Source organism: Triplophysa dalaica, chromosome 4, assembly GCF_015846415.1.
Source record: "Triplophysa dalaica isolate WHDGS20190420 chromosome 4, ASM1584641v1, whole genome shotgun sequence".
NCBI lineage: Eukaryota > Metazoa > Chordata > Actinopteri > Cypriniformes > Nemacheilidae > Triplophysa > Triplophysa dalaica.
In genome coordinates, this window is record NC_079545.1 from 21,056,193 (window position 1) to 21,069,110 (window position 12,918).

Genomic DNA, 12,918 nt, shown 5'->3' on the forward strand with positions numbered 1-12,918 from the left:
CTCATTTAGGTGCGCGTTGTGTGCTATAATGACAAAGAAGATATACTTTTAGTATTTTGTGAGCCAATATCATTGGTTCTTTATCTCAAAAAGGATGTCATAGAAATTCCATAATGTTTCTTTATCTGGTATAAAAATGACATTACTGCTTGGTGATCAATTTTAGTTTCACATGCTGTTTTCTGCTCCCAATCAGGGGTTTTCTTCTATAAGGGGCTGTCTAAATAGCACAAAGAGATGGGGGGGTTGCTAGCAAACAAAAATAATCACCATTCATGAATTTGACAGAGCGTTGCCCTGGATACATCAATGTGTAGGTCTTATCAGCAGATAATAAATGTGACTCTGATGAATCTTTGTATACACAAAGATTTTGCTCTGAGATCTTAATTAGCTGTAATGGGACCACCAGAACGCAGACGCTGAAAAAACTAGAGAACAGACCTAAAGAAAACATTTAATTCATAAAGCAGAACAAATGTCTGTGTAAATAAATTGTTACTGTGTCTGTGAATTGTTTTGATAATTATAATTTTTAAGGCATAGCTGAATGAGTCATGTAGATCCAGCTGGAATGCGGAATTGTGCTAAGCTCTCCGTATCCAACTATAAAAGAAGAAACTCACACACAGTCTTACATCTGCACACATACACTTAAAACGCGTATTCCAAATTACAATTTCCACTGGTATGTGGTGCGCATGTTTTGATGTTCTACCCAGGTTGCATTTTTTGCTCAGTCTTAAATTTAATCCTTGGACCATAACACACACACGCATGCATGTACAAGCACACACACACACACACACACACACACGCACGCACGCACACACACAGACACACACACACACACACACACACAGACACACACAGGGTACATTGTGTCCCTGGGGCATCTGGAGGAAAGATGAGAGCTACTAAGAGATTAATTAGACTCACTTCAATAAGTAATTTAGATTCGCGCACACACTCTCATCCCCTCTTTTCTCCCTCCCACTCTCCTCTTCACCTCCTACCCACTCCTGGCAATACCATTTACATTAGTTTCATCTTACCAGAACTTTCCTGTCTGTTATGCTTCCACTCCTTCCTTCACATCTAAAGTGATCACTGTAAGCATATCGCCATGGCAACCGTGTACACATTTGCCATCATTGACCCATGCAGCTGGTCACCTTGAGCAAACAAGAGTTTTACTTCATTGTGTGATTAGCCTTTGCTGGAGGGGCGTACGTAAAAATATTAATGAAACAGTCCCATTAAAATGAGAATATGTTTAATGAATTTTGGCAGTGGAGATGAAGCAGACACGCTCATGAATAAAGTGGGCCAGTGAACTATGGAAAAACCTACCGTCAACCCAGGGAATATCAGTGATGCATTTTAAATTTTTGTGACAATTAAACTGCAAACACCACAATAGATTATACAAGAGTGAAAAGAAATTGATATATATATAAACTAAAGAAGAAACATACAGGTGCACGTTTTTCTGTATCCATAAATTAATGGATGGATGGATGTTGCAGTTCCTTCAAATTTTATAGCATACAAAGATGAAAAGGCTAATATAGGAAAATTATTATTATTGATAATAATAATTAATAGTATTTGATCAATTATTAATGTTATTAGTAGGATTATTTCAGTAAATGAAATGGCTTAATGGCTTTTTCTCTTTCTCTTTTACACATGCATACACACACTCACACACACGCGAATACACTCGTACGCACACGCGCACACACAAAAACTGAGCCATGTTGAATACTGACGCCTTAATTTACTGATGCCTTAATTGCTTGGAGGCTTTGGTCAAAGTGCTGATAAATCAATCTCTTTAGCGTCTTTTAAGATGCAAGAAAACTGAATGAAGATTTTCTGTACAGTACTTCTTCAGGGAGCTATTTTTACTAGTGTGTCATGTGTTTAAGACCATGAGAATAACATGTCCTCAGGGTGAGATTTTATTCATGGAAAAAAATTAAGTTTAAAAATATAATTAATTTTATCTTATTAATCTATCTTTGCGATTACAAACACTTTACAATATGGTTTCATTTGTAAAAAACTTAAGAAGCTAATGTGAACTTAAACTGAACAATACTTGTGCGGCATTTATTAATGTTAATGATTAATTGGAAACTTTTGAAAATGTCTTCATCATTCAGTTTCTTTTGATACAAATGTTGTTTATCTCTAAATGTTTCTCTTTGGCCCTTTAGTCTTGATATGAAAGTTCATAACCAACTTTATAGTATCATGCAATGTAAGTCGCTTTGGATAAAATGTAAAAGCATTTTTAAGATTACACTCTAAAAACACACTAAAAAAGGATACGTTAAAGTGATACTTCACCCAAAACGGAAAATTCTATCATTATTTTCACACCTTCGAGTTTTCCAAATCTGTATAAATTTCTTTGTTCTGGTGGACACAGAGAAATATATTTGGAAGAATTCTTACAACCTGACAGATTTTGTACAGATACAATTGTACAGATTTGGAACAACTCGAAGGTGAGTAAATTATGACAGAAGGTTCATTTTTGGTCGAAGTATCTCTTTAATATTAACACACTGTTTGCATTATGCTATTTAACGCAATATATGTTGTTTTAACATATGTGTAAAAAAAATGTAAGGACAATGCTAGTCAGAGTACACTCTAAAAACCCAGCATTTGGACAACAAAGAACGAAGGCAACTGTTGGGTTGTAAGTTAACCCATGCTGCGTTGTTTCAACCCAAAATGTTATATAAACCATTTGCTGGGTTAATTCTAGCCCTTTTTGACCCAACACTTGGTTAATAATAACCCAGCAATTTTTAGATTGTAAAATTATAAAAACCCTTTTCAAGAAGTTCTCTTGTCAAGATTCTACAATTTTATTTCAAACAGAGTAAATGAACAATCTTGGTGGCATTTGTTCATGCTGGTTTCAGAAACATTTGCTTTATGCATAGGAAAAGTTGACCATGTTAAGCTTGAGAAGCCAGCACGTTTAATGCATGAAATAGCATGTTTCCTCCGCTTGAAGGTAAAAAGATGACAGTTAAAATACAGCTTTATCACATTTTATGTCTTTGTTTAAGATGATAACCAGATCTTAAAAGAAAGAGGGAGAGAGAAAGAGAAAACAAGAAGAGAAAGAGTGAAAGACATGATGCATTCAGTTATGCACCATCTGCTTCATTCAGACAGTCATGCTATGAGGTTAAATTAAGGTCACATCATACTCTGGCTGGCATTTTTGATCCCATACACACACATGAATGCAGGCCCTCATACATCTCATGCATTGTGTCATTTTGAAGTGTGCGTTATGAGTGTGTGCCGGAGGTTGAACTGTTGTCCTATGTGTATTAGTCTTCTAAGAAGCTACAATTTTCCCCATGGGGAGGTCACCATAGCAACATGAACACTGATAATGAAATATATGTGTGATTTTGACTTTTCATTTTGACTTCTCATATAGAGCAATACATTATGTGACGTGAATACTAGGAAGTCAGTTTGAACCATGTGGCAAGAAACTGAACCAAATGACAAACAATCTGGAGTTTTATGTTGACTGATTTCTTCTATTAAACACATATGCATTTCTAATTCCACTGTTTGTGTGAGATATATATAAGTATAGTGGCAAAAACAACGTTGGATTTTTCCTGTAACCCCCTGTTACTGTTTTCGACCACCGGGAGAATGCAAGTGCAGGGTCAGACTCACAGCCCGAATCCAAGAAATTCCAAGAGTGTTTGTAGTTGAATGTTTGTCGATGTTTATTGTAAAATAGATGGAGTAAAAGACTAAACAAAAAATGAGAACTGTTTTAAATGTCTTTAAGTATTCCTGTGTAGCGCTTTCTGGTATAAGCCAAGCCTTCCGATATTGCAGATCCGGGCCGAGGTCAAAGACTGTATCTGCTGGCACTTCTTCTCCCCAATCATGCGGTACCTGCTCCAACTTATAGGGTGGCGCGCCCCCTGCCTTTTTAGAAGGTGTACTACCAGAATGCTATAGAAAAGAAAACTAAGTAAATTATGGAACCAAAAAACAAACTCAAATGCGGCTCCTACACACCGGCCCCTAATTGGTCTCTATAGAACCAATTATTTAAAATAAATACAAAAAAGGAGCCAGAAATAAACAATCTCTTAATGTTTCAGAAAAATATGTATTTATACATTACATCCCTTATTGGTGATCTTTAGGAGGCACCGGACACTCTTCAGTCTCCAGAATTCGGCATAGCTTGGTAATGGGTCTATCAAGGATTGAAGTCTGTGTCTGGAGCTTCACGGATCGGACCAGCCCCTTTTGATCAGGCTTAGTCTCTAGAACTCTTCCTAGTGGCCATGATCCTCTAGGAGCAGTGGGGTCAACCACTAGAACAAGATCTCCAACATTCAGGTTCTTCTTCACTACAGTCCATTTTTGCCTTTCCTGGAGTAGAAGAAGATATTCTTTGGTCCATCTATGCCAGAAGAGATCCGCCATATACTGGACCTGTTTCCAGCGGCGTCTAGCATAAAGGTCTGATTTCAGGAAAATTCCTGGAGGCATAATGGGCTGGGTTTTCAGCAGGAGGATGTGGTTTGGGGTCAGTGGTTCCAGGTCATATGGGTCTGAGGACACTGTGGAGAGAGGACGGTTGTTTAAAATAGCCTCTACCTCACAGAATAGAGTTTGAAGACCCTCATCATCGATGGACTGTTGATGGAGTGTGGAGTTCAGCACGTAACGAACAGATCTTATAAGCCTTTCCCAGACTCCGCCATGGTGCGATGCTGCTGGTGGGTTGAAACTCCACTCGATTCCATAAGGAAGCAGGGCATCCTGGATCTTCAACTTATCCAGTGCTATCAGAGCTTTCTTGAGTTCCACCTGAGCACCCACCAGGTTCGTTCCATTGTCAGATCTGATGTGCTTAACCTGCCCCCTTCTGCAAACAAATCTCCTCAAAGCGTGAATGCATGAGTCAGTGTCTAATGAGAAAGCTACTTCCAAATGAATAGCTCTGCTGGACATACATGTAAACAGAACTCCATACCTTTTGATGGTGCTTCTTCCTCGCCTCACTTCAATCGGGCCAAAATAGTCCAATCCGACATTGGTAAAGGGAGGGAGGTCAGGTAGGATTCGTTCTAGCGGCAAATCTGCCATTTTCTGCTCACCTGCTTTGCCCCTCACTCGTCGACACATGACACATTTTGAGAGCACCTTTCTTGCTAAGGAGTTGGCCTTACTAATCCAATATTTCTTACGAAGCTCTGAGAGCATGTGGTTCCTACCACTGTGACCACAGCGTTCATGAATGTGTCTTAAAAGAAGAATTGAAATGTGTGCATCTTTGGGCAAGATACAGGGATGTTTAGTTTCATCAGGCATGGCTGATTTATGCATCCGGCCACCTACTCTTAAGATGCCTTCATCTAGCACAGGATCAAGCCTACAGATCCTGCTGCTCCTTTTCACTTTAGGTGGGGTGGCTTGTAGTGTTGTTATTTCAACTGGGAATGCTTGCCTCTGAACATAAGAGATAACTGACCTTTCTGCCTGTAAGAGATCTTCCACTGAGAGGAGCTGTCCACCGGGTTTGGACCTGAGAACCTCAAGTTCTGGGCTCACCTTTTGGCTGTGGGAGCGGGTAATAACTTGATACGATGGAAAGTCCTTTTGTTTTTTGATTCTCAGTATCAAGGCCTTTTTTAGTTTGATGTACCATGCCACTGCTTTAAGTAGCCTAATCCAATTTGAAAAGTATGAAATAAGCTGGTCTGTGGGTGTTTCAGTGTTCACCACTGTTGTAAAAACAGTAGTGTTTCTCCTGACCTCTGGATCATCCTGTAACACTGAGCCCAATGCCTCCACCTCTAACCAACTTTCCTCAGGTTTCCATAGGAACTCTGGGCCATGCATCCACCTCCTTTGCTCCATAAATTTGACTGCACTCAATCCTCTTGAGGAATCATCAGCTGGATTGTCTTTACTTCTTGCGTATCTCCATTGAGACAGCTCTGAGTTATCCCGAATCAGCGAGACCCTGTTTGCTACATACGTTTTAAATCTTGCAGTGTCACTTCTAATGTACTTAAGTACGGTTTGGCTGTCGGTCCAGAAAACGGAGGGCTTTAAAGTTAGATGTAGTTCTCTCCTTAGCATTTTGTCCACCTTTACAAACAATGCTGCAGCGGCTAGCTCCAGACGTGGTATTGTGATGTTCTTTAAAGGAAGGACTCTGGACTTTCCCATGAGAAAAGTGACATGTATAATGTCCTGTTCATTAGCGTGTCTTATGTAGCTCACTGAGCCATAACCATTCTCACTGGCATCAGAAAAGTGGTGTAGTTCTGCACACTTTGTTGTTCCATAGTCCTTTGGTTTCAAACAACGTGCAACACTGAAGCCTTTTATTCTTTCTAAACTGTTTGTCCATCCTTCCCACCGGTCTACTAAAGCTTGGGGCAAAGGTTCGTCCCATCCAAAACCTCTCTGACAGAGCTCCTGTAGCAATTGCTTGGCTGGGAGAATGAGAGGAGCAAGAAAACCGAGGGGATCAAAAATGGAACTTACAACAGAAAGTATGCCTCTGCGGGTATGTGGCTTCTGGTTTAAATTGATGTTAAACTGGAAATGGTCAGAGTCCACACACCACTGCAATCCCAGGGCTCTTTCTATTGGTAGGCTGTCTTTGTCAAGATCCAGTGTTTTAATTTCTTTTGCCCATTTTTCTTTTGGAATGGATGCTAGAACTGCCCGATTATTGCTAACCCATTGAGTCAGCTGGAATCCACCTTTGTAACATAGTGCGGTGAGGTCTTTTACTAGCTGGATGGCTTCAGACTCTTCAGCCACGGACTTAACACAATCGTCCACATAAAAGTTGTGCCGGATTGTTTCAGCTCCGTGAAGGGGAAAACAGCTTTCATTGTCATCAGCAGTTTTTTGTAATGCAAAACTTGCACAACTTGGGGAGGACACTGCACCAAATATGTGCACAAGCATACGGTATTCCTTTGGGGTTTGAAGGGTGTCACCCTGTGGCCACCACAGGAAGCGCAAGTAGTCCACACCTGATTTCTCTACTCCCACCTGATGGAACATTGACTTAACGTCAGCCAGAATTCCAATAGGTTCTTTGCGGAATCTCCAAATGACTCCAACAAGGGAATTGGTCAGATCAGGACCCTGTAGTAGCTCTGTGTTGAGGGATACACCTTTATAAGTAGCTGCACAATCAAACACCACTCTAAGTTTCCTTTTTTTTTGGGGGTGGTATACTCCGTGGTGTGGTATATACCACACCTTTCCAGGTACCTGCGTGAGTTCTTCCTCTGGGACCTCCTCTGCATAATGATTTTCAAAGATGTCATGGATAAAAGTAACATATTCTTGTTTGTATTGTCCATCCCTTTTCATTTACCTTTTTAGAGTTTGGAGGCGCTGTTCTGCTACTTGGCGATTGTTAGGCATACTGACATCAGTTTTCCTAAAGGGCAACTTCAGATAGTAATGTCCATCTTGTAAGAACGCCTCATTGGCTATCTCTAAAAACCTTCTGTCCTCAATTGACATTTCGGTCTTCTCCTCAGATGCTACCTCACTGAAATCCTGATTATACTGTGTGATCAGAAGCTGTTCTAGACTTGCAACCGATATCCTATTCACACTCACACTCTCTGCACTGCCATCAGCACTTCTCAGTGGCCCGTTTACAACCCATCCCAATAAGGTTCTAACTGCGTAGGGGCCCCCACCTTGACTTAACAACCTCCCACGGTTCTATACACTTTGGAGCATTTGTGCCAATCAACAGCTCCACCTTTGAATTAATATTGGGAAGTTTGACTCGACTTAGATACTTCCATTGTGCTAAGTCTTTCTGCTTTGGAATGCTGTTTGTGGTAACTGGCATTTCTTTTTGAGTGAAGAGATCAGGAAGAGGTAAGAAGTTATTGCTGTCCAGTGCTGCAACTTCAATTTCAGATACAACATGAGTTGGAACAGTTTTTTCTTGATTCATTGTGCGTAGAAGAATTTGAGTTTTTCTACCCTTCAGATTGAGCCGAAACATAAGATCCTCTGAGCAGAAGGTGGCGGAGGATCCAGGATCCAGGAGAGCATACACTTGTAAGACTTGGCTGCCCTTTGCTGCCTTAACCTGAACTGGGACAATGGACAGCACACTCTCTTTGGCTCCGGCCCCTATATGACCGCATAACCCTGCTGATGCACTGCCTGTAACATCGGCGGATCTTTCTGCCTTTTTGATGATACTATCTTTGGCCTCAATATGTAGGACACTAGGGTGAGCTTGCTTACATACTTGACAGCTGAGACGGCTTTTGCAGTCTTTGCTAATGTGGCCTTTGGAGAGACATCCAAAGCATATGCCTTTGGTCTTTATAAAACTGAGCTTGTCTCTATGTGTTATCTTTAAAAAATCTTCACACAAGTCCAATCTGTGTCTTGAGCTACAGAAGGGGCAAGAAAGATCAAACTTCTTCTGCTTTTGGGCAATAGCTATACTAGTGGCAAAAGTACTGCCAGATGACTTCGAGGCCTGTGATTTGACTGGGGATCTAGCCTTTCCTCTACTGGCCGACTGATCTTGAAGATCACCAAATATTGGATCAGCTGCTATGCGAGCTTGTCGTTCAATAAAGCAGACTAAATCTAAAATTCTTACCCTACCTCTTCGTTGTTCCTGTAGCTCATAGGCCTTGTTACGCCATCTTTCCCGAAGCTTGTATGGTAGCTTGAGCACAATGCTTCTCATATTGGATACTGTATCCAGCTCCTCCATATATTCCATTTCCTCCATAGCATTGCAGCAGCTCCTAAGAAACATAGCATAATCCTGTAGTGACTTAAAATCCTCAGATTTGATTTGGAACCAGGATAGGGCTTTTTCCAAGTAAGCACAAGAGATCTTGTATTCCTTTCCAAAATTTTCCTTTAGCAACTCCTGGTAGCCTCTATCTTGTGACAAGTACTCACAGCTCTTGACAAGCCTTTGTGCCGAGCCTCTAGTATATTGAATAAGAAACTGCAATCTATCCTTATTGTTATTAGTTTTGCTTTCAACCATATTTTCAAAGGAGTGAATGAATGACTTGTATTCAAGAACTTGTCCATCAAAGAGTGGAATGCTACCTTGCGGTAGTGTAGAGAGAAGTTGCTGTTTCATAAGAATCCTTGTTAATTCATTCTGCTTTTCCAGAATTTTGATCATATGGCTTTCCTGTGCTGAATTGGGTATATGAATTTGCTGTTGAGGTACAGTGGACTGAATTGCGGTGGCTGACCTTGCAAATGACTGGGGAATGACAGGGGGAATACTGTACGCGGAGGTCTGTTGTAGTTGTTGCCGGCTAGCCCTGGGCTGGAAGACAGATCTGCTGTGATGCCTATCTGGGCCTAAATTAAGAAGAGGAAATTGAACCTGAACACCTGGCTTGCTTTTAACTACTGGGGAAGTCCTGTCATGTAAATAAAGAGAGCTATCAAGCCTTTCATCCAATGGTAAAGGTGTCACTGTTGATTTTGTCTTCACTTCATCTGCTTCTGCTCCTAATGAGGGCATCTGAACCGTCACATCAGAATGAGCAGGTTTATACATTCCTTGTTCAGCTTCTTTCAGATAATTAATTTTTGCAGTAGTGGCTTCAATTTCAGAATGCAACTCTAAAGATTCTCTCCTTTTTCTTAAAATATGCTCCTGCTCCTCAATTGCATGCCTTTCTTGCAGCTTTGCAGCTTTAGCCATTAAAGCTACTCTCTCTGCCTCTGCACTAATGCGCAATGATACAGACGATGTCTGTGATCTAAATGATTGTGCATCGGTATCAGTATCTTCATCTTCTATTTGGGTGACAGAAGAGGAGACTTCAACTGTGGCTTGGGAACCTGGGTTTTCTATGCCTGAAATCCAATTTTCAACGTTATCCATAAAAGCCGTTATCTGTACACATCTAGGCTGATACCATGTCTCGAGGTCTTCTTGATTTGCTTCTTCATCCAACATTTCACTATAGGAGGCATGCAAGGCTTTGAACTCTTCAAGAAATTCATAAAACTTAATCATGTTTTGTTTAACTTCATCAAGAAATTCCGGATCAGTCATTAAATCTTTCACAATGTTCATTCTCCTTGTTACATGTGACATTTTTCCTCCTCTAGATGAGCGCAATTGCGCGACAACTTCACTCATGTCTTTAACAGGAGTTATTTCTTCTTCGTTGGAATCTGCCATTATTCTCATCAAAAAAAAAAAAAAAAAAAGAAAAAAAATTCCAAAAAATTCCAAAAATCACAGAGAGTATACCTTGCTTCAAAAAAGTAGAAAACAGTTCCTATTCTTTCCAAAGATCAACATATCGTTGCATTTCATTTGTTCCAATTAGGTTGTGCTTTCACCGCTCTTGATTGTGTCACAGTTCATCAACTCAAAAATCTGCAGTGAAATTCATTTCTATATCCTTCTAATAATATTCACTTTGAAAGCACATACCTCCGCTGAAGTGTTTCTTTGTTTGGCTTCCCACGCTTAGATCGACGTTTCCTTCATCTTCATATCGCGTAGTTTCAACATAAATCCGCCTTTGATGAATTCACAGGCAGTTTTAAACGAATCCACAGCGAGTCTTTGACGAAATATAGTGGCAAAAACAACGTTGGATTTTTCCTGTAACCCCCTGTTACTGTTTTCGACCACCGGGAGAATGCAAGTGCAGGGTCAGACTCACAGCCCGAATCCAAGAAATTCCAAGAGTGTTTGTAGTTGAATGTTTGTCGATGTTTATTGTAAAATAGATGGAGTAAAAGACTAAACAAAAAATGAGAACTGTTTTAAATGTCTTTAAGTATTCCTGTGTAGCGCTTTCTGGTATAAGCCAAGCCTTCCGATATTGCAGATCCGGGCCGAGGTCAAAGACTGTATCTGCTGGCACTTCTTCTCCCCAATCATGCGGTACCTGCTCCAACTTATAGGGTGGCGCGCCCCCTGCCTTTTTAGAAGGTGTACTACCAGAATGCTATAGAAAAGAAAACTAAGTAAATTATGGAACCAAAAAACAAACTCAAATGCGGCTCCTACAATAAGTGTAAATAAGTTGTTAAGAGAAATACAGTGTGATTCATTCATTTATAGAACAATGATGGTTCTTATTGTTGACTAAACCTCTGGAACAAATTACATTGAGAACAGCTCTTTCCTAGATTTTGTTACTAATAAAATAACGTGTACAGCAGCTTCACTCGCTTTTTCTGACACATAAATTTGCACAGACACAAATAAACAGGACTGTGCACCACATGCAGCGCTTTCTGAGTGCAGCATCGAACACCTTTTGTGGATGCGTTCTAAATAGAACATTGTACAGCAACTCCCTCCAAAATCATGGCCAGCGGGACAGTGTCGTGTAGCCCTGCAACTTCCCCATTAAATATCATTTAAAATAAAGTTTCTGTATTATATTATACAGCCTGATAAACTAAACATATAATTTACAGCGTTTACAGAGTCAACTGTAGACAAATGGTGTTTTGAAGCGTTTGTACTTTTGTGAATTGGTGTTATTGCACTTTGTGAACTCAAGGGGGAGTAGTATACATTTACCTATGCAGACGATGAGGCTATTACCCCTCCACTCCAATCTGTTTACATAGTTCTCAGTAATAAACTTAACTAACTATTGTACCCCATTAAAAGATGCAAAAGTGCTAAGGTGGCTTATTTTTCTGAGTGTTGTTTAGACCTGTGTACTTCTCTCAACCTCTTTCTTTGATGATTGTGTGTATGTGTGTAACACAATCACAACTGTTTGTATTTATTTGCAAACACACGCAAACACACATACAAAGGGAGAGAGATTACATAACATATACACATAGACTACACTGTAAAAAATGACACATATAATTACTTTTAAAAATGAAGGTAACAGTATTACACAAAATAGTTTTTAAGTACTTTAGAGCATACAGAAATAAATCAAGTAAAATTACCTACATAATTTAAGCACATCACATGATAAACTTTAAAAATTACGAGCACTGGAGTTAACTGATCTTTTTAAACTTTAGTTTAACAAATTTTAATTGTTTTTCAAAACTACATTTCTGAATAGAATGTACATTATCTTATTTGTTTGACACTTGTGATTTATGCAAGTTTATTATATTTGATAATGAAGTTAAAGGCTGGGTTCACCACCACAAACATGTTTGAAATTCATGATTTCAGATCAAGTTTCCTGGTTTTATTTTTAATTAGAACTTTTTGGGTCATTGTGTAGATCATATGAGTATCAGGATCCTGCACTAGATAAAAAAATTTGCCACTAGAGGTCACTACCGGGTACAGCACATGTGTCCTATATGGTTTGCCTATTTAAGAGGCTTTGTGACTCTTAGCTTTAGCTTGGTAATTGTGAATGTTATGTTAACTTAAGCAAGCTCTCTTGTATTAGTCTCTCTGCTTTTTGACTGTTTATGTTTTGAGGACCTTTTTGCCTCCTGCTTTTTGTGGTTTGGACGTTACCTTTTTAATTGGATTACTTTTTGTGTGTATTCACTTTGGATTATTTTTGACTCAGGATTGTTATTATTTAATGTTTTGGAAATAAACACATCCTTATTTCCTCCTCGTATCTTTGCTCGTTGGATTCTATCACCTCCTGTGGCTCAGGTGTACAACGCCTGAGAACACACCAATGACAACTATACTGTAGTCGGCTGTGAAATGCAATGTTTCACGTACATTGAAAAATTAGACTGTGCACCACAACCAGAATGTCAACTGATTTTTATCTCCCTATAAGCTATAAATATACATTACATGCAAAGGTAACACAAAACGTGCAATGTTTTCTTCAAGATGTGCATATTGCACATTTTCTGCAGCTTTTATTG

At 39.6% G+C, this 12,918-nt stretch overlaps 1 protein-coding gene across 1 annotated transcript; it reads right to left on the reverse strand.

The window, feature by feature from the left end:
* Nucleotides 1-3,077: 3,077 nt before the first annotated feature.
* Nucleotides 3,078-7,434, reverse strand: LOC130418801 (uncharacterized). Its single transcript, XM_056744903.1, has one exon. The coding sequence runs from the start codon at nucleotides 7,420-7,422 to the stop codon at nucleotides 4,198-4,200; it is 3,225 nt and encodes a 1,074-aa protein (XP_056600881.1). The 5' UTR covers nucleotides 7,423-7,434; the 3' UTR covers nucleotides 3,078-4,197.
* Between the last annotated feature and the right edge of the window lie 5,484 nt (nucleotides 7,435-12,918).